At 38.5% G+C, this 21,253-nt stretch overlaps 1 protein-coding gene across 1 annotated transcript in view; it reads left to right on the top strand.

The window, feature by feature from the left end:
• RYR2 (ryanodine receptor 2) overlaps positions 1–21,253 on the top strand; it is a gene marked incomplete at its 5' end in the record, with an annotated part of 583,561 nt that overhangs the window by 444,634 nt on the left and 117,674 nt on the right. The window contains 8 exons of the mRNA XM_023519246.1: positions 5,289–5,349; positions 6,463–6,701; positions 8,861–8,942; positions 12,094–12,224; positions 16,054–16,374; positions 18,018–18,258; positions 18,686–18,773; positions 21,138–21,230. Of these exons, the coding sequence (XP_023375014.1) occupies positions 5,289–5,349; positions 6,463–6,701; positions 8,861–8,942; positions 12,094–12,224; positions 16,054–16,374; positions 18,018–18,258; positions 18,686–18,773; positions 21,138–21,230 (1,256 nt within the window). The remainder of the gene's footprint in view (positions 1–5,288; positions 5,350–6,462; positions 6,702–8,860; positions 8,943–12,093; positions 12,225–16,053; positions 16,375–18,017; positions 18,259–18,685; positions 18,774–21,137; positions 21,231–21,253) is intronic.

Genomic DNA, 21,253 nt, shown 5'->3' with positions numbered 1-21,253 from the left:
TTACTAAAAATGTAGTATCTAATTATGCTATGGTTTATGAGAATCACATTTTCTTAATTCCTTAAGAGGTCCATGAAAACACTTAGGGCACTTACCCTGAAAAGTAAGTAACACATAATTAATGACCCTGTAAATAACAAAGATCATTAAAATCAAGCAGCAATGATTTTTTCGGTTCCAGGAACTGTTTTAAAAGGCTGGTGCAAAACATTTATCATTTGCAGCATACTTTTTTCTACTTTCCAGTTTTCGGGTGAATTTTTAACATCCTAATGAGATGCTAAATCCTCCAGACACTCCCAAGAGTTACTGCAGAATTTCTGAATCAATGAGATAAGATTTCCAGGGTCCCTGCAACAAAACCAACATCGTGTCATGTAATGAGCATAATGCTCCAGCATTTCTTCTATTTGACCAAGCACTCAATGTATCACATCATTAATACAACTTTAACATTAGCTAGAGGATCATCGAACAAGTATGATCACAAGTTTAATATGAAGTAGTAGCCATCGTTGAAATATTTATTTTTTTTCCAGGTGCATAAATTTTAATATATTATGTTTACAAGAGATTTAAAGGTAAATGCTAAATAATGGAGTGAATCTTAGCAACTGATCTTTCTCCCTGATCATTAGTTAGTGGGCAGTGTTGATACTTCTAATATCTACTCCCGAAAGCCATTGATTGATTTAATTAATTGATTTTAGCAGGTGGCTGCTATCCTGTATCAGAAGATATTACAGAATGAATATGTTTGTAGTATGTCTATCAAGGTTCAGATTGTGCTAGCGTTTCCTTGGTAGGACACAATGAAATGTGAGGGAAGTTCTTTCAAGTGCTCAGAAGCCCTGAGGACAGATCATATCTGAGAATGGAATGGTTCAGTCATGCAAAGTCTGGTACTGTTTGTTGATCTTTGTTATTTGTAACTGAAGGATTGTTAAGATCTTTCTCTCATTTAAAAATTCTATTGTTCTATGATTGTATACGTTGAAAGGACAAAGGTTTCCTAGGTTAAACTGGCTATGTTCACTATAAAAATCTATTTTTAACAGAGAAATAAGCTCATAAATATTGGAATCAGGCACCTATGAAGAAAGAAATATCAGAAGATACTAGTAGAGCAATGCAGGTATTTCTTTCAGTTGAATGGTTATGGGAGAATTTCCTTACTTGGAGACAAAGGAGCAGAGAATGTTGTGATGCAAAGTGTGTTCTTGGTTTAACTGGAGCTTTGCACCAAGTTAGGGAGTGAACGATTTCACTCTTTTCAAAATTGCAGACTTTTAAAAGTAGCAAAGTCATCAGCACCCTTCCATTTCTCTCCATTCCCTCATAACAGAGAGAAAATTTGATCCTCTAGCCTAATGTCACTTCATTATTCATTATCAATTCATTATCAATTATTCATAAGGATTCTGCAAAGATTAATACATTCTTCCAAGGAGAAAATATGGGGCATCATTTCAAAAGCTTTGTTAAAAAAAAAGGAGAGGGACATAGTTGTTAGAGGGCCTTTACCTAACAAATGCAGTCAATGTAACCTGGTTTCTTGTGCCCTCAATGAATCTCCAACAATAAAAAAAAAGTAGAGGAGAAAACCAGTAAGGATGATGCTATTACTGTCACCAGAGGAAAGTCAGCATTCCAAGAATCCTCATTCTGTCCGATTACAAGACAGACTGGCACCTGATATGTCAGACTGGAGAGAGCCTTGAGAATTTCTGACTTACAGAAACCTTTATTTAAACCATAAAACAACTTGGGACTAAAGTCTAAGAAAATTATTTACATGTATTGCTGTTACATGTTAACTTTGCTCTTTTTAATATTCAGAGAGTTGTATCATGAGTTTGTTTTTTGTTATGAGAGTTGTGTTTTTTAAAACGCAATGTTTTCTATTATTAGAATCAGATGCAATCTGTGATTTTAACTATGGACTCTTTACTGACATACGCACATGCACTGAAATATGCACACAATCTTAAGGACAATAAGCAGTCCGTAATTGTTTCTCTGAGTGTTTCGAGTTCACGAAAGGTGTGTTGGAGGACAAGGCAGTAGCTGGAACCTTGAAGCAAGTTGAGTTGTAAAGTATCACACTTTCTTTTTTTGTAATACTCCAAACAATTAAGCAATTGCATAAATGCAGGCACATGAAAATGTCATCGCAATTTTAAAGTCTTGTTAGCCTTGCACATTTCACCAGCCCTTCCTGTTCTTACTAAGAGCATGGTCGACATGTCTGATTATGATTATGGCACTCTAAATAGCCTTAAGAAGGGCAATACTCATGTTCTTTTTATTCACTTAAAAGCCTTACTTATTGCATACTCTAACTCTTCAAGGAGAGCCATCATCTTAGGCTCCTATACATGGTAAGGGAATTGATGGTCTGCAAATTAAAATTTGGAAGACTCATTGCATACTATTTTTTTTTTTTTTTGCAGTGTTTGGCCGGGGCTGGGTTTGAACCTACCACCACCTGTGGCATATGGGGCCGGCGCCCTACTCCTTTGAGCCACAGCACCACCCTATACTTTTTCTTAAGGTCCCTTTTCCACCAGTTTTTACACTGAGGTGTTTCCATCGAAAGTTGTGTTGCATCTAATATGGGGTACATTGAAATGTGAAGACTCGTGGAGCTTACCGTTTGTTATTTTAACAATCTCAGAAAGCCCACATTCCCAGGATTCGGCCTCTCCTTATTCACGTCCCACAACCATTTTGAAAATATTTAATCAAGTGCCTCTGTACACCACGTGCTGTTCCAGGTAGAACAAAGCAAACAAAACCCCCAGCCTCTCGAGCCTGCAGGATAGGAAGTTTAAAATACTCCAGCCACCCTATGGAAAAGGGCTCCAGCAGAATCAGTACAAATACTGGTCATCTGTACTAAGTGGTGGGTGAGCAGAAGAGAAAGGGGCAGAAGAATCGTGTGTCCTAGGACGAGAGTAAGAGGCCATCCTCCCTGATTGGACACCGAGTAACAGCTGCCTAAGACTCCGGCACTGGGTCCTGACGCTGGGTCCCTGCGTCTTCCTGGGTCTTTCTGGGTCCCTGCGTCTTCCTGGGTCTTTCTGGGTCCCTGCGTCTTCCTGGGTCTTTCTTCCTTATTTTTCTCCTCTTGCATCTTCCTTGTTCTAGATGCCTCCAAATGGGGGAGGCCCTGGCACTTTTTTTCCTTCTGTGCTTACACTCATGCTGGGTAATTTCATTCAGACCATGATTTATAAAGTCATCTGTATGTTTCGGATGCCCCAATCTATAGCCCCATCTCAGATCTCTTCCCTGCACTGTGGAATTTTCTATGAATGGCCTGTTCCGCTTTTCTGTCTGAATCACTAGCAGGCCCATCACACTTAACATGGGCAGGGTCGTGATCCTCTCTCCTCCCTCCATAATGGGCGTCTCTTATTGTCCTCACACTGTTAAACGCGACCACCCCCCACCCATTCCCAGGTGAAAAATCTTAGCATTTCCCTTGACTCCTTTCCCTCCCTCCTCACCTTCAATCCAAACGCAAACCCTTAGCAGACGTCCTTAATTTCCTGATCCCTGGTATCCTAATCTGAATTCACCATCCGCAGGCAACTGCTTCACCCCCTGCAGTAACTTCCCAGTTCACATCTACTCTTGCTGTCCCGGAAATGTTCATGTTGTGTCACATGCTGCTCAAAACCTCGGAATGTCTTCCTGTTGCACTTAAGAGAAAAAATTCCATGTGTTGTTTCTGGTTTCCAGGCTCTGGAACCTGTCTTCTCTCTACCTCTCATCCTACCCTTATCCCTTGACAGTGCCCGCCTTGGCCATTTCAGAGAGAGCCTCAAGCCTTTGCAGGAGATGTTCCCTATGCCTGGCCCTTCCTCCCAGACAGGTGCACGGTTTGGTCATTAGAACCTCCTACTCAGATGCCGCCTGGGAGAGGAACTTGTAGCCACCTGCCCTTTGCCCTATCCAGTTGCCCCGATCCCACTTCTCTTCTCCTTATTTATCATTGTAGTCTGACATATGCTGATTTTTTTGGTTTGATGGCTCATGGTCTATATCCCCTATTAAAATGCAAATAGCATGATGACTTGGTTTATTACTGACAGTTGGAGAGTGCCTGGTGTTTAATGTGTTTGTCCAGTGAGTGGTCAAATGAGTCACACTCCTGAGGGCCGCAGTAGAAGCGCTGGAAGCCGGGACCTGTCAGTAACCAGTACTGCCTTCCTGCTGTTGGGTCTTCGTTATTATCAGAAGTCCTGAGATCGTTCTTAATAGAACTCAGGGTCTCATTCATAACTTATGTTTTTCCTATGTACATTATATTCCTAAACTGGCTTGCCCAGGTCCTGAGACGATTGTTCGTTTCCATCTATGTTTAAGTTACTTATTTTAGGATGCAGTTTTGGATAAGGAGTATTACATATTCAAATGTCAGAAAAGCTTACGTTCAACTAGGAGTCGACAACCGGAGGGAGTTGACTCTGTGTGTGCCTGTGTGTAATGTAAAAATAAATGAGGAACTGCCAGTGTCAAACCACATTGTAAGTGGCTAAATCATTTTGTTACTTTGAATTTATCCTTTTCTTTATTTGCTTTACTGTAACCCTGTCACAAAGAAAAATATATGCAGTGCTTCTATCACTCATACTTCTGCACCTCCTGATAAAATATAACAAAGTGAGGGAATTTCATATTGCTTTCAAGAACAGTTATTCCCACTTCAGATATCTCCCAAGAGTATTTTATTTTTTCCACATTATGGTTTGGTGCTTCTTTTTTTTTTTTTTTTTTTGCCAAAGACAAACAGCATTCAGGCATATTAATTTATCTTAATGCAATGGAATTCAGGGAAATCCGTCTTCATGCTGTTGAATGAAATTTGAAAGCAGAGAGCCTTGGAGTCATTAAAGTGGAATTAAAATTGTCAGACTTTTAGCTTAGCTCATTCCACAAAGGCTCTGAGCTGACTTTGAAAGTTTGCATACAATATGATTTAAAATAAGTGAGGAGGGGGAGGATCCTACGCCTGAAGAATTCAGTTAGGACTCCTTTAGCCGGGTGCAGTGCTTTGGACGCCTCTTGAGCATGTCAGCTATTTGATGAGACATGCTTACCGCTTTTCGACTTACATTTGCATAACCACTTTTGAGGAGAACTACTGCATGATTTGAAACTCGATTATTAAAAATATCTGAAAATATTATTGAGTTGTGCCATTGACTCATTTCTGCAAGACAAATATTAAAATCGAGACATTCCTGGGACCATTTATACCCATTTTGTTTCCTCTTCAGGGAATGATGCAACGTCGATTGTCAACTGTCTCCATATTTTGGGTCAGACTTTGGATGCAAGGTAAATAAAAGACTATGATAATGATAAACATAGATATATATAAAAGACTGTTAAGATGGACTCGGTGTTTGATTTTATTTGTAGTTGTATCAGAGTTTAGATGAAAAGAAAAACTTCTAAATTATTAATATAACAGAATTTTTACGATCAGATAAAGATTATTTACTTTCAAGTAATTTCAAGCAACCAGGAATACAACTAAGGGTCAAACTGTTAACATATCCTGTGAGGACAAACATCAATCAATAACTTTGAGGTTTTATTAGCTTCCAAGCATGGTAGGTCTGCTCAGTGTTTATAATAATAAACATTTGGCTTTGTAGGAAACACGAAAATTCTAGTCTCATTGTACAGATGAGTAAAGATTAAGATTGATAAGCGTGTCGGTAGACTAATTCCCAGATTCTGTGTGTGTTCTCTACTCTGCCCTGTTAACAGCTTGACCAGAAATCAAGCATGTTGACCCAATACAAAATTCATTTATTTAGCATGAATGATTCAGCATGTAAGCCATACATTTAATTCATGTACTGTCCAGGACAAATCTAAGTAAACCTTTAAAAATGTCTCCTAAAGCGAATTCTCCACGATGCTCTTTGATCATCTATTCTTGTGTTTAGGATTTTATTTGAAGTGTTTTCTATAATAAACGCAGAAAGGGACACCGTTAGACACCTCCATTTCCTACTAGAATCAGTGGCTTTAGTGTCGTTAGCTCCATACAAAGTTCAGCCTTCAGAGGCTTAGCAAAGACTTGATTGCTACCCTCGAAAGCACAAAATATCTACGATAATTTGGTGTGTTGGTTTACCCAGCATCTGGCATTAAATGTTTATTTCGTACCATTGTTTCAGCACACACCTGTTGGATCTGAGATGAGCTAAATTGGCTGGGAAGCCGCATTCTGTTAGTTATAAAATAACTATTCACAAAATCTGAGACCACTACTATACAACTTCAAGTATATTGAAACAAATTAGAGTTGATTTTAAAAACGTGGTTGACTAGGTGGTACTGTCACGGTGGAGTAAACATAGGTGGGATGGCTTTTTATTTGTATTTCACTGGCTGCTGTCGGAAGGTGGTGTGAGTTCTCCCTTCTGTCCTCCATAGGACTGTGATGAAGACAGGCCTGGAGAGTGTTAAAAGTGCCCTCAGAGCTTTTCTGGACAATGCCGCTGAGGACCTGGAGAAGACCATGGAAAATCTCAAGCAAGGCCAGTTCACCCACACCCGAAACCAACCCAGAGGGGTCACTCAGATTATCAACTACACCACAGTGGCCCTGCTGCCAATGCTGTCATCATTATTTGAACATATTGGCCAGCACCAGTTCGGAGAAGACCTCATATGTATGTAAATCGATTACTTAGAATTTCATTACTGAAACACCCAGTCCTATAACCAAATTGTAAGGCCCACACCTGGTTTATACCCGGCTTACACATTAAAATGCTTTATTTTACAAAACATTCTGGCTTGCCATTTGATTAATAGAAACCATTCTTATAGACTTAGAGAGAGGATCAGGAAGGTGCCCGTTGCGGACAACAACTTCCAAAAATTGTTGATATTTTTGTTTGTTTTTTGAGACAGAATGTTACAGTGTGACCCTTAGCAGAGTGCCATGGTGTCATAGCTCACAGCAACCTCAAACTCTTGGGCTTAAGCGATTCTCTTGCCTCAGCCTCCCAAGTAGCTGGGGCTACAGGTGCCTGTCACAACGCCCTGCTATTTTTGGTTGCAGCTGTCTTCGTTTAACCAGAGCCTGGGTCAGGCTCGAACCCACCAGCCTCAGTAGCTGTGGGCGCTGAGCCAACTTCCACATTGCTGATGTCCAGGTTCCAAATTCTACTATTTCCACATTGCCTCTTTCCATGTAAATTTCCTAATGCAGTCGGACCATATGACATAAAATATTAAATGTATGCAGATTATTTCTGAGTCAACGTAGATTGCTTTCTCTGCCTTGTACTGCCCACTGAGACAAAGTCCGTGTCTAAATAATTGATCTGTTACGGTGGCTCAGATATCTTGTTTAGTGATTTTTATGGAGGATATAGTCGGCTGCCTTTGGCTGGAATTCTGCAGTTATTAAACATATCTGCAGAGTGTCTAAGATGAAGTGAAAAAAAAAATAACATGAGCTGTTCTGACCCCCACTATCCTGATAGTAACCTAAGACCAGATGGGAGCCCTAGCTGAGCAGACCCATCAACTCAGACTCTCACTTCAAAGTATCTCTAGGTCATGGGCAGCTCTGAGTGAGGGCCACTGAGTTTTCCAGTGCATGCCACTACTATCTTTATTTTAACCAGTAAAACCTTTGTTTTAACCAGTAGGAGCATTGCTCGTAGCACTGCGTGTGTGTTTAACCTGAGGACAAGGGTTAATTTTCTACTCATGCTGTGGTATATCTACCAGCAAATGGTAGCAGAGTTGGAATCAGTAATTTGAGGTTCTTAGATTTTTTTGCCCATTAAATGTATCATTTTTGGAGACTAGATTATCCATAAGACTTTGATTTTCTTTTTTTTTTTTTTCTGAGCTGCACTGTTTATTTTGCTGCTTGAAACCTAAGTGACAGTATGCCACTATAATTACGGGGTTTCGTCTAAACCTTTACTACACTGGCAGGTACAGAAATAGACGGACACATTTTTTGGAGAATTGACATTTTGCAAAATGCAGCAAACATTTTAATTTATACGTGAGAAAAGAAGTATTCAAAAGGGTATGCATTTCAAGAAAACTTTGATTTTCTGTCTTCAAAAACCACCAGAGGAACTGAAGTTATGCCTTGAATGTCAGGTCATTTGAGAAGTAACTATCAGACTGTATCCTCCAGTATTCTCCTCATCATTCATTTGAGTTATGATGAAAGATACAGAATCCTCATATGTCTTTGGAACACAAGTCAAAATATACCTATATCCCTTCTTCCCCCAGAGAATTCTTAGGCTTAGTTTTATTCTTTTTTTTTTTTTTTTTTTGCAGTTTTTTGGCCAGGGCTGGGTTTGAACCTGCCACCGCCGGCATATGGGGCCGGCGCCCTACTCCTTTGAGTCACAGGCGCTACCCAGGCTTAATTTTATTCTTAGAGAGATTCTTTATTCTTATTCCTAGAGAAAAAATTATAAATAAATTTATTTTTGTTTGTTTTTTATAGTTTTTAGCCAGGCTGGGTTTGAACCCACCAGCTCTGGTATATGGGGCCAGCGCCCTACTCCTTTGAGCCACAGGCGCTGCCCTATGAATAAATTGTTTTTGAGAGTTTTCTAAAATTATCTCTGCGTGTTTTCTTATCCCCTTAAAGAAAAAGATTTTGAGACAAAGGTTTTATATTTCTTTTTATAAATGTTCATTCTAATTTTGCTTTTTAAGCTCATTGTGAAGTTATTAGAGCACCTTTCATATGGAATTTTGTTTTTAATGTGAACTTTCTCAAGACAATTTATAAATAGTTTTTTTTTTTTATTTGTTTCAAGTGAGATTCTCTTTGTTTCCTTAGTGGAAGATGTCCAGGTCTCTTGTTACAGAATTCTGACTAGTTTATATGCTTTGGGAACCAGCAAGAGTATTTATGTGGAGAGGTAAGTTTTTTACCATTTAATTTTATAGTAGTAGCTGTTTTAAGTTCTGTGACTATTTATTTCGAGGATATTTTAATGACTTTTTCCTTAGTTATAAACTAAGCCAAATTGACTTGTTAAACTCCTTGCGAGTAATTAGGCAGTCTTTCAGATAAATAAGAATTGATATGATAAAAAACCCCTGGAGTTATTCAAGAAAGTAAAACAATAATGGTAAAGGCCATACTTAATGTAATGCGTTAAGTTTGGCGTGTTCATGAGTCTTATGAAAGAGTCTGCTTAGAGGTGGTGCCTGTGGCTCAAGGAGTAGGGTGCTGGCCCCATATGCCAGAGGTGGTGGGTTCAAACCCAACCCTAGCCAAAAAAGAAAAAGCAAGTGTCTGTTTGATATAGTTTCTCATTATGTATCAGAAATACCAAGTATGAAGGTGATATTAAAACCCGATTTATTTTTTTCATGTTCTCAAGTTCAAGGAGGGAATATTTAACAGTCTCAAATGAAATGGACAGGTAAATTGGGAGACAGTGCTTCCACCTGAATTTAAAGTGAGCGCTCACTGGTGATCTCAGTAATAAATTCCAGTGGCTTAGAGAAGAAAACAGGGCAGTTTTTTAAAAGGGTACAGTTCTAAATACATACATACCTACATAAGAGCTGCGATAAATGAAAAAACATTCTGATAGAAAATTGGATATTGAATAGGTGTGATTTGTCCCCCTGTTAATCCGTAATTAATTACAATTTCAAACTCTTACATCCAGCATGACAAAATAACTTAAAAGTTTACTTTAAAGAATAAACCCGTGAGACTAGCCAATAAAACTGGTGGAGAGGAATAGAGAGTAATGAAAGGTTTCTCATTTGGCTTACAAAACTTCAACAGTTAGGGCGGCGCCTGTGGCTCAGAGGAGTAGAGTGCTGGCCCCATATGCCAGAGGTGGGGGGTTCAAACCCAGCCCTGGCCAAAACAAAAACAAAAACTTCAACAGTTGTACATAAGTATAGACCAGAGGAAAAGTATAATTGGGTTCATGGTAAATATTTAAAAAGTTTTACCTGCATTGTAACTAAACACTATTTTCATATTTTTGTATGGTTACAAAATATTTTATACTAAGGAGTTATGATAGTATATTGAATGCTTTATAATAGAGTTTGACACATGGGTGCTTTCACTTTCTCTATAACATAAGTAATATTAGATCTGTGTTCATAGATGACTGTGGATTCTTACACGTATTTTCCTTGGCTGTATCCTCAGAATTTGGGATTCCGGGTTAAAGAGTATGCCTGCATTCAGAACTATGATCTTTATTTCGCTGTCTTTTCAGAAAAGATCCAGTTTACATTCTTAAGTTCTATATATAGAAAACTTATATTCTTAAGTAGTCTCTATATAGAAAACTTATATTTTTAAGTTTTATAATGCTAATTTTCTTATTTTCTCTCTCTCTCTTTTTTTAACTATTTGCAAATGTAATTGTTAAAAATGGGATAACATTTTTATTCGTAAATGAATTTTCCTAATTACGAGTTACCTGTTTTTTTTTGTTTACTTTGCTTTACCTCTTTGAGAATTACCTTTTCTCATCTTTTATCTGTTTCAATTAATGTATTGTCATACATTATTACAATTATTATTGTCATACATTGTTACAATTATTATTGTCATACATTATTACAGTTATTGTCATGCATTGTTACAACATTTTTATCTAAATGATTAACCTCTAGCCTAGTATTTCTTCTGTTCTTGTGAGTTTTAGCAGTTGCATATATTTATAGTGCTTATATAAAAAACATATCCAGATATCACTTATGAAGTGGGATTTTGAACTTTTATATAATGAAATTTTATATAATCTTTTATAATCAAATCTATCAATTACCTTATGCATGTTCATAAAGTTTTATAAATTGAAAAATACTGTATTTTTAGCAGGATTTTTAGAGTTTGCCAGTGGATACCACTACTATCTTTATTTTAACCAGTAAAACCTTTATTTTAATTGGAAAACTCTAAATTAAAAGTTAGAGTTGTACAATATTAATTTATAATTAATATTAACTAATCAAAAGTTTTATAAATTTAAAAATACTGTATTTTTAGCAGGTAAAAAGTCAAATGTTTATTCCCCCAGGATTTTCATGCTTTCAGCTGTTTAGATTTAGCTGTTTGATTCTGTTGTTCATTAAATAAATGTTTATCAAATTCCAGATGCTGGGATACAACAGAGAACAAGATAGTTCCCTACCTCATAGATTATATGTCTGGTAGGGGAAAGCTAAAACCAAACAAAGTACACTGATAAATATCAAGGAGTTTATAATATGCTGAAATAACTTGTATTATTTTATATTTAATAAACCACTTAATATTCTGAACAGCCTTAGATTAAACAGATACCTAAGGAAGAGAGAGAGAATTCATATCCATGACAAGGGAGCCTGGGGTCATAGCCTGCCCTAAAATCAGCACCTCCCTTCCTTTTAAATGATAAATCAATTTTAAGGGTTGCCAATAATTTTTAGCAGTATCTCTTAACACTTCATAGCTACCCTGAAATCACTCTTATATGGTAAATTTTCAAAAAAATGTGTTTGTATGTTAGTGGTTCATTTTTTAGTTTTCCTCAGTCCTTTTTTTTCATATTGTAAGAACTCTTCTGCACTAGGTCATTCTATTAAAAAAAAAAGAAGAAGAAGAAGGGCGGTGCCTGTGGCTCAAAGGATTAGGGCGCCGGCCCCGTATGCCTGAGGTGGCAGGTTCGAGCCCAGCCCCGGCCAAAAACTCTAAAAAAAAGAAGAAAAGGAAAGAAGGAAAAATGGAAGGGAGGGAGGGGGAAAGCCAAATAAATAAAGGAATAAATGTTCAAATCTGTGGAGAAAATGACAGGACTTTCCTTATTATTTTGTTTTGCACTGGTAAACTTTTTGCTAACAAAACAATTTAGCTTTTAAAAAATATTTTTATTGGTGGAGATTCTGCTATTGAAAACATGTGATATATTGCAATATAGAGATTGGACTTGAGGGTTAATTTTATTAGTAGCAGTATTTTCCAATTTTGGACTGAACTTGCTAATTTGAATGTGACTTCTTCCGCTGTTCACTTGGAAGCCTTACCATGTAAGTATTTTCCACTTACAGGCAACGCTCCGCCTTGGGAGAGTGTCTGGCCGCCTTTGCTGGGGCCTTTCCAGTAGCATTTTTGGAAACTCATCTCGACAAGCACAACAGTTACTCCATCTACAACACGAAGTCTTCACGGGAGAGAGCAGGTAGCACCGAAGCGTGTGCAGTGTCTGAGATGCGAAGCTAAAACTTGGTGACAGGATTCATTGCCTTTATTATTGACAGTGACATTTCTCTGTAGTGACTTGTAATGAGCTGTTTCAGTATAATTTTGGGATGCTGTATCCTGTGCCTTTTCTGAAGAAAATTCATTGAATTTCTTCTACCTTAATGAGCCATAGACAAATTAACACCTTGAGATTTAGACAAAATCATCGGCAAATATAGAGAAGTCGGTCAATCTGATTTCCAATTCAGTTCTTCCTTAAAATTCATCAGCAAGGCTGGGGCTTTCAAATTCACCCAAATTGTGGATTTGTGGTCTTCATTATTCCTTATTCACCAAATAGGTCTATGTTATTGGAATAATTTTTTACCATGAGATTTCTTTACTAGTTTGGTGCAATTTTTATCATTTATAAAAGTTAAAAACATATAAATCTGAGATACTTAATCCAAAACCCTAATTTGCACTTGGCCCTAAGTGTGTGTCCCTTTGATGTTCATGTCTGCTTGTATACTGGGTGTCCACATGTGGCCACACTTGAGGTTGCTTTCAATTTGGGAAACTCTGATCATTTTCTGGGTAGATAGGTCCATGTTTTCACTATCCCAGTGGGAAAGTTTTTGTTTTTTTTTTTTTGTTTGTTTGTTTTAGAGACAGAGTCTCACTTGGTCATCCTCGGTAGAGTGCTGAGGCATCACAGCTCACAGCAACCTCCAGCTCTTGGACTTAGGCCATTGTCTTGCCTCAGCCTCCCAAGCAGCTGGGCCTACAGGCACCCACTACAACACCCGGTTATTTTGTTGTTGTTGTTGTTGCAGTTTGGCCAGGCTGGGTTCAAACCCGCCATCCTCGGTATATGGGGTTGGCGCCCTACTCACTGAACCACAGGCGCTGCCCTGAGAAAGCTTTTAGAACTATTGTTAATGATTTCCATGATTGGCCTTTGAGAACCTATTAGCATTATCAGCTGTGATTTGAGTCGAGTGGAATAAATAAATATGGACAAATTTGAAACTAGACAAAGTGGAAACTAGTCATTCTAATAAGCACTTTTAAGTACTCAAAGCACGTTCTCAAAGCCTGAAGATTATGCACCTGCCCTCTCATAGAATTGTTTTCTGTTTGATTTCCTCTATGTCTGATAAGGTTTATCATATGTTAATCATTTTCCAATAGCTCTAAAGAGACTTGGGTGAGGACTCTTTGCTGTTCGTAGGTATACACCTCTGCTAAAGAGCTCATTTCTCTCTGTAACTCATGCTACACATGAGGGAAGCTTCTAGTTACACTCATTTTATAGTGAATCTTATCACATAAGGAGTGTTATAATAACGTGAATAATCATTACCAATTGACTTTTACAATTCTGATTTCATATAAAGACGAAGCTGAAGAAAATTAGGTTGAATGTCCCTTAGCAGTATTTTTTCCTACGTTATTTCCACAATATAACTGTTAGTGAAAACAGTTAAGTTTGAATTACTGATGTTCTGTGTCAACAGAGTTGTTCTCTTAAACCTTTTAATTAGTTAATATTTGTGCTGTGAACCAGGAAAGAAGCACATTGGTTATTTCATTACAGATAAGGAAATACACAACAGGGGTAATTTACCTGCTACATTGTTTCCGGAACGTATCATTTACATAACAAGAAAAGATATTAAGGATTTCATTCATTTTTTTAAGTCATTCAACAAATAATTACTGGGGCTATAGACTGTGGTAGATGGAGGAAACTTGGTATTAAGATGAGTTAGACTCGCTTCTTTCCGTAAGGAGTTTTTAGATGAGAGAGAGAAAGATGAACGTGTGATAGAATTCAGAATAAGGAACGTTGCGTACACGAAAGCAGTTTTCTCTGGGAACACCTGGAATGGCCTCACAAGGCTGAGACAAGAGGAATCTTGAAATTAGAATGACTGAAACTTCCGTGCATTAGGGGAAACTTCCAGCATTTTGATGTGGCTGGAGGTAGCTTTCAGGAAAGAAAAGGGTGAAAAATGTAACAAAAGGGGCGGTGCCTGTGGCTCAAAGGAGTAGCGTGCGGGCCCCATATGCAGGAGGTGGTGGGTTCAAACTCAGCCCCGGCCAAAAAAAAAAAAAAAAACTTCAAAAAAAATAAATAAATAAAATACAATATATTTTTTAAAAATGTATCAAGAATGGAAAGCAAAAAAGAGGGCAGGTGAAACTTTTATATCAGGTAAGGAGTGAGGACTGCACCAGTGGCCCAGACAATTCTTTCCCCAGCTTTAAAAAAGAGAAAGGGATGTGATTAAATCTTTAGAAATTCACTGTGACAGCACTGTGGAACAAGAATGGCTGGGAGTTGGCAATTAGAAAATGAGTGTGGTTATTCGAGGAAGATGATTGGGCAAGGCCCCTTGGATGGGGCACACCAGGAATGGTTGTGAGGGCTCCATTGAGGGCTCAGGGGAGACTCCAGGGAACATCCTCATAGCCTTGAAGTTCTCTCAGGTTGCTCCCCGGGGTGACAGATCAGATAACGTTGTCCCCACCTCGCTGGTACAGGCTTAAGAGATAGCTTGGAGGGGAAATGGAAAATTCAAATTTAGACCCGTTGTGTTTCAGTTACTTTTGAGATATTCAGGATTAGACCAAAAAAAGTTGTTTTTTATTTAATTTGGCTTTGAAAGATATTACTGATTTATGTAATAGCAGAAGCCCAGAGGAATGACAGAAATTCTCTAAGCAGACATCTAAGCTGAAAAAGAGAAGCAATTTAAAGATAGATCCTTAAGGAAAACCAATATTTAAAAGTTTAGCAAGGAGGCTGGGTGTGGTGGCTCATACCTATAACCCTAGCACTCTGGGAAGCCGAGGCAGGTGGATCACTTGGGCTCAGGAGTTTGAGACCAGCCTGAGCAAGATAGAGACCCCGTCTCTACTGAAAATAGAAAAACTAGCCAGGTTTTCTACATGGCAGTCACCTATAGTCCCAGCTACTTGGGAGGCTGAGGCAAGATCGCTTGAGCCCGAGATTTGAGGTTGCTGTGAGCTATGATGATGCCACAGCACTACCGAGGGCAACAGTGAGACTGTCTCCAAAAAAAAAAAAAAAAATTTCAGCAAGGAGAAGGGATTCAGTAAAGGACAAAATTGAGAAGGGAGCCCAAAAGGCTGGACACATTGGTGTTAAGGAAGAGAAGAATTTTAGGGAAAGGAGATTTGGTCAGTGGTGGGAAATGCCTCTGCACAGGCAGGAAGAGGAGGGTTTTAAAGCGTGAATTCAGTGAGCAGCAGAAATCAGGAGCTTCCCTCCTATGGACAGAGAAGGCCTGGAACGCCAAGCAATCCAAAGATTTGGACATCTGCACCGGCTGCTGGGGAGGAGCCAGTAGAGAGGAAGAGGGTGAAATACGGGCAGAGCAAGGCATAGGGAGGTGTAGGGAGGACACCAGGAATGCAGGTGGAACAAAAAGGGACTGGAAACTCCTTCCTCTGAAAGTGGCCAATGGAATGAGTGTGGGGCCAGGCACCGCAGACCTTCAAGGCTGTGGAGCTGAAGCTGGAGGAGGAGGCACTTGACCGACTGTTTGCTGTGAAGTTGGAGGATGCCCGTCTGCCAACTGTAAGGGAGTGGAGAGCAGCGTTAGGGTAAGACCTAGAGAAAGGAGAGAATCTTTGAAATACCTGCCTTGGAGAAAGAGAGAAGGAGCCACTGGAGGGTGTGCTGCGTCTTTGCTGAATTTTGAATCCCCCAAATAAATGGTTGCCTGTGTCTGTTAGAAAAAAAAAGAAAAAAACAGAGCGTATGTGTCAGTTCTATGTTGTGTGTGCTCCTCCAGCTCTCAGTCTGCCAGCCAGCGTGGAGGACGTGTGTCCCAACATACCGTCCCTGGAGAAGCTCATGGAGGAAATTGTGGAGTTGGCCGAGTCGGGCATTCGCTACACGCAGATGCCGCACGTCATGGAGGTCATCCTGCCCATGCTGTGTAGCTACATGTCCCGCTGGTGGGAGCACGGCCCTGAGAACAACCCCGAGAGGGCCGAGATGTGCTGCACGGCGCTCAACTCCGAGCACATGAACACGCTGCTGGGGAACATCCTGAAAATTATATATAACAATCTGGGGATCGATGAGGGAGCCTGGATGAAGCGGTTGGCAGGTAAGGGCGGGAGGAAAGAGACCCCTTCAACTGGCTTTATTTCTAAAAGGACTTGAAGAGTAGAAGACGAGAATTTTCCTAGTGTATTATCAATAGTTTCTTCTTTGCTTAAAAAAATTCTTATTATTTCCGTCATGCTTTTAAGAAATATAAGCTATAGGGGCAGCACCTGTGGCTCAAAGGAGTAGCGTGCTGGCCCCAGATGCCGGAGGTGGTGGGTTCAAACCCAGCCCCAGCCAAAAACTGTAAAAAAAAAAAAAAAAGAAAAGAAAAAGAGAGAAATAATAGCTATAAGCAGACATGGGGTTACTTTCCATAGAGTCACTCCTTTTAAATAAACATTTTCCTGATTTGACAGGAATTTTAAGATAGATCCTTAAGGAAAACCAATATTTAAAAGTTTAGCAAGGTGGCCGGGTACAGTGGCTCATACCTATAACCGTAGCACTCTGGGGAGCTGAGGTGGGTAGATCACTTGAGCTCAGGAGTTCGAGACCAGCCTGAGCAAGATAGAGACCCCGTCTCTACTGAAAATAGAAAAGCTAGCCAGGTATCAGGGTAGGCGCCTGTAGGCCCAGCTACTCAGGAGGCTGAGGCAAGAGGCTGAGACTTGACAGTCTCTGTAAGATTAATCAATAAGCATAGCAATAAAAACTAATGATTCTGCAGACAGACAAAAATAAAACGGAATTTTTAAAGAGCCTACTTTCAGCAATCTGTCTTATGGGGGTGGTGGAGGGGTGCTATAAATTAAAAAATAATCAAATGCCAACAGTTATGTTTATTTATCATTGCATTATTTGTATTGAAAAACTGGAAGCAATCTAAGTACCAGTGATTAGATGATGACTAAGTAAGTTAAGTACGTTCGTATGCTAGAGTATCATACCATCTTTAAACATTAAGGTTTCAACTGTGTTTAGGCCTTGGAAGTGGTCATAATATCACAAAAGGTGAAAAGAAGAATTCTTGAAGCAATGAATTCGGAATTATAATATAACATGTATGTTTATGAATTTATCAATGAAAATGATAAATATACCAATTTAGGTAGGTGATTACAACTTGATGTCAATTTTTCTCTTTTACACATTTCTCCAATGTGTATGTATGACTTTTAGAGGGAAATTTCATTTTAAAAATGGCCTAAGCAAGGTTAGAAATATTAAAGACTACAACTATTATTAAAGAAGAGGGCAATATTAAGCATAATTTGACTCTTCCATTGGGCCAAGGACAATCACCTAGTTACAATGAGAAGGACGTATATGATCTTGTACAATAATAGACAAATGTCTCTATTTTAGTATAAAGGCCTGGGGAGCATTTTCCACTGGGGACTTTACTTGTGTGTGTGAAAATAATTGATTTCAAAAATGACCTCTTTTTTTTTCCTACTCTAAATTAGCTATTGATCTTTTTTTAAAACAAGGGAGCTCATTGATTGAATTTAATAATCATTTTTTTTTTTTGAAGCAACTGTGCAGTTAAAGTTTGGACTAGAACAGTGGCTAAGGCCCGAGCAAGGCACCCAGGTGCTGAGGCAGAGAGAGGTTGTAACAGTGCTACCATCGGAATCGCAGTCCATCCTCGTGTGAATGCCTGTCTGTGTGAGCGGAATACCAATGTCTGTCTCCCTACAGTGTTTTCCCAGCCGATTATAAATAAAGTGAAACCCCAGCTCTTGAAAACTCATTTCTTGCCATTAATGGAGAAACTCAAGAAAAAGGCGGCGCTGGTGGTGTCCGAGGAAGAGCATATGAAAGCTGAGGCCCGGGGGGACATGTCGGAGGCCGAGCTCCTCATCCTGGACGAGTTCACCACGCTGGCCAGAGATCTCTACGCCTTCTACCCTCTCTTGATCAGATTTGTGGACTACAACAGGTATGGTGTTCCCAAGTAATTTCCTAATTGCCCTGATTCGATCATAAAACTTTTCTTGGCTCATATATTTCTATTGAGTCGTTTCCTTTGGTCTTTGGCTGTGAACTTGTTCATGATCATTACATACTTAAATGTTGATGAATATAATATAATTAAATGTTGATGGCTAAGTTAATTTTTTTACTCAACATCTTAACTTGAAGTTGGACATCGCTTTCTGAAGCAGCCTGCCTTTTGCATGTAAAAGTTACCAGTTTGACAGTTTCGATGTTTAAAGATTTTTGTTGTTGTTATTGTTCAACTATTATATGTGCTGAAGGCATTACGAGCTCTTGTGATCCCCACGTTTAAATTTTGGACAATGATTTTTGTTTTTCTTAATTGACTGTAAGGGGTAAATGAGAAACCACCTTGTTATGTGATCCAGGGCAAAGTGGCTAAAGGAGCCGAACCCAGAAGCAGAGGAACTCTTCCGGATGGTGGCCGAAGTGTTTATCTACTGGTCAAAGTCCCACGTGAGTAGGAAAATACTGACCGAAAGGGCCCAGTGCTGTTCAGTTCACGAGAAAGGCTCTTTACGTGTTAACCAATTTTCCAGTTCCCCTCAGTAACCACCCAGAGTGATGCTTCTCAAACCTGTCTGCTAGGTTTCCTGTGACAGTTGAGGAGAGAGAATAGGTTTCCCTGGAGAGTTTGAGGGACTATACACCCACTTTTGAGTTTAATAAATTATCTTTTAAAAACACATCGTAATTTTTCATTGCATCCATAAACATGATTTATATTTTCCCCTACAGCTTATGATCATACTGACATTACACAGAGCTGTGCTGTTTTACTACCCAGTTTTCCCCATCACCGAGCACTTTGCCCTCCAGCACCAGGAGTGCTTAGGCCTCAGTTTGAGAAGTGTTAGATTAGGGCAGTGCCTGTGGCTCAAAAGGATAGGGCGCCAGTCCCATATGGCAGAGGTGGCGGGTTCAAACCCAGCCCCAGTCAAAGAAAAAATAGCAAAAATAAAAATTAAAAAAAGCAGAAGCTGGGGGAAGGGAAAGGCAGTTACAAAGCCTTAAAAAAAAAAAAAGTGCTGGATTAGAGTGGTCATTTCTTATAATAAGGCACACCTGTTTACTTGTAAAGCTACTATTCTCTTAAATTTGTTTATCTTCACACACTTTCACTTCTCCAGGGATTTAGTGTGACTCACGTTTTAGAATCCATTGACTTTTAAAATAAAGCTTCTGCAAAAAACTAAGAAAAAAAAAAGTAAAAAAATAGCATAAAGCTTCCGCTAAGAATCTTTGTGGACAGAATTTCTAAAGTATATATTTAGCGAATTTTCACTATTTTATATGTTACTATATATTTTTCAGGGCGGAAAATATTTGAGTCACAAAAAGAATTTTACAGTATTCTGTCATTCATTTTCAGTAACTGGCAGAATGTGGGTAAATGAGCATTTGTTATGATCCCAAATTATTTCAGAAGCTTAGAATATTTATGTCAATTATAAATCTGGACCACTTTGTAAATGGGAGACTCTAAGAAAGTAAGAAGCTCAACCTTAGTTTCAGCGTCTAAATTTCCTTCCCAGTTTATTCTATCGCATTGTTGTATAAATCAAATTGCTTTAAACCTGTAATATTTTTTAAAAACTGAAATAGTCATATTTAGTGTTTAGGATAATAAATACTTGTTGCCTATATCTGAGGAGTCTTTCAAACTTAAGAACAAACTTTATGTAAATACATACCTAAAATACCCCCCTCATTCACCTAACACATATATTTATAACAAAAAAAAAATACCTAAAACAACACTGAACACATAGTAAAGATACACGAAATTATGGCTTTTTTAACATGTAAATTTGCATCTTCACATTAACATACGTTATCTATAATGTCCCAGGAAATCATTTTAGATTCTTTATGTTTCTCTAGGTAAAAGCAAATGTTTTTTGTCTTACATAACTCATATTATGGAGATATATTCGCTCATTCTGGGTTTTCTGAAGAAAAATTTGGAATCCAGAAAAAAAATCAGTCCATCTTGAGTTGCCAAAGAGCAAAGATGGATTTCCGTGTTTTTCTTTGATTTTCCCTTTGGGGTTACTCCACTGAGGATGCCTAATGGGCAGAAAGGAGCAGCTCAGGAATTAGTCACTTAAGAAAACTAAAAACTGCCTATTTCTTCTTAAAGAACTGAGAATCTTAACTCCATCCATCACTAAAACCAGCTTCTTTAAATTTATAGACAAGACTAAAGTATGGAAGGGGAGTATTTATCATAATCGGTTGGTTTTTAGATGAATGTTAATTAAGGATCTTTTCAAGAATAAGAAAAATGGGATTATATGGTTTTGAATCTCATAGGCATATTTAACGCAGATCTGTTAATATATGCTGTAGTCTTCCTCAGCATATATTAAAGATGAATTGACTTTCCCTGCCCTTATATATTTCCATCTAGAAAAAAGAAGTAATGTTAAGATATTTTAAAATGTAGATAAAGTATCTATGTGGTTCCGTGGAGAGTCTTTGTTAATCTTGGGAAGCGGTATGTCCTTTTCACCAGCTAACCTGGAGTTTGAGTACACGTTCCACTCTTTGGTAGATTGTGATCCTGCAGTTAAATTCTCTAAACCCAAGTTTTCCCATCTTTGCAACGTACGTATTTATATCTGGTTCATAGAAGTGTTACTCCTAGCCAGGCACCCTCGTTGTATACTCAGCAAATATTTGTCTCCTTTCTTGATAAGTCTTAAATATTAAATTAGTACTCACCTCTGTAGAAACATTTGACTTCTATGTAACCTCTAATTACATGGGCTTTTTATCACAGTGGTTTTAACTGAAATTTCCTTTGCAACTTCTCAGAATTTCAAAAGAGAAGAGCAGAACTTCGTTGTACAGAATGAAATCAACAATATGTCTTTCCTTATCACGGACACCAAGTCCAAGATGTCAAAGGTATAGACTGTTTCGCTGTTCTG

The sequence above is a fragment of the Otolemur garnettii genome, unplaced genomic scaffold (genome assembly GCF_000181295.1).
Source record: "Otolemur garnettii isolate 467f Iridium unplaced genomic scaffold, OtoGar3 scaffold00165, whole genome shotgun sequence".
Lineage (NCBI taxonomy): Eukaryota > Metazoa > Chordata > Mammalia > Primates > Galagidae > Otolemur > Otolemur garnettii.
The sequence above is the reverse complement of the archived record's forward strand: the minus strand, read 5'-3'. Positions and strand labels throughout refer to the sequence as shown.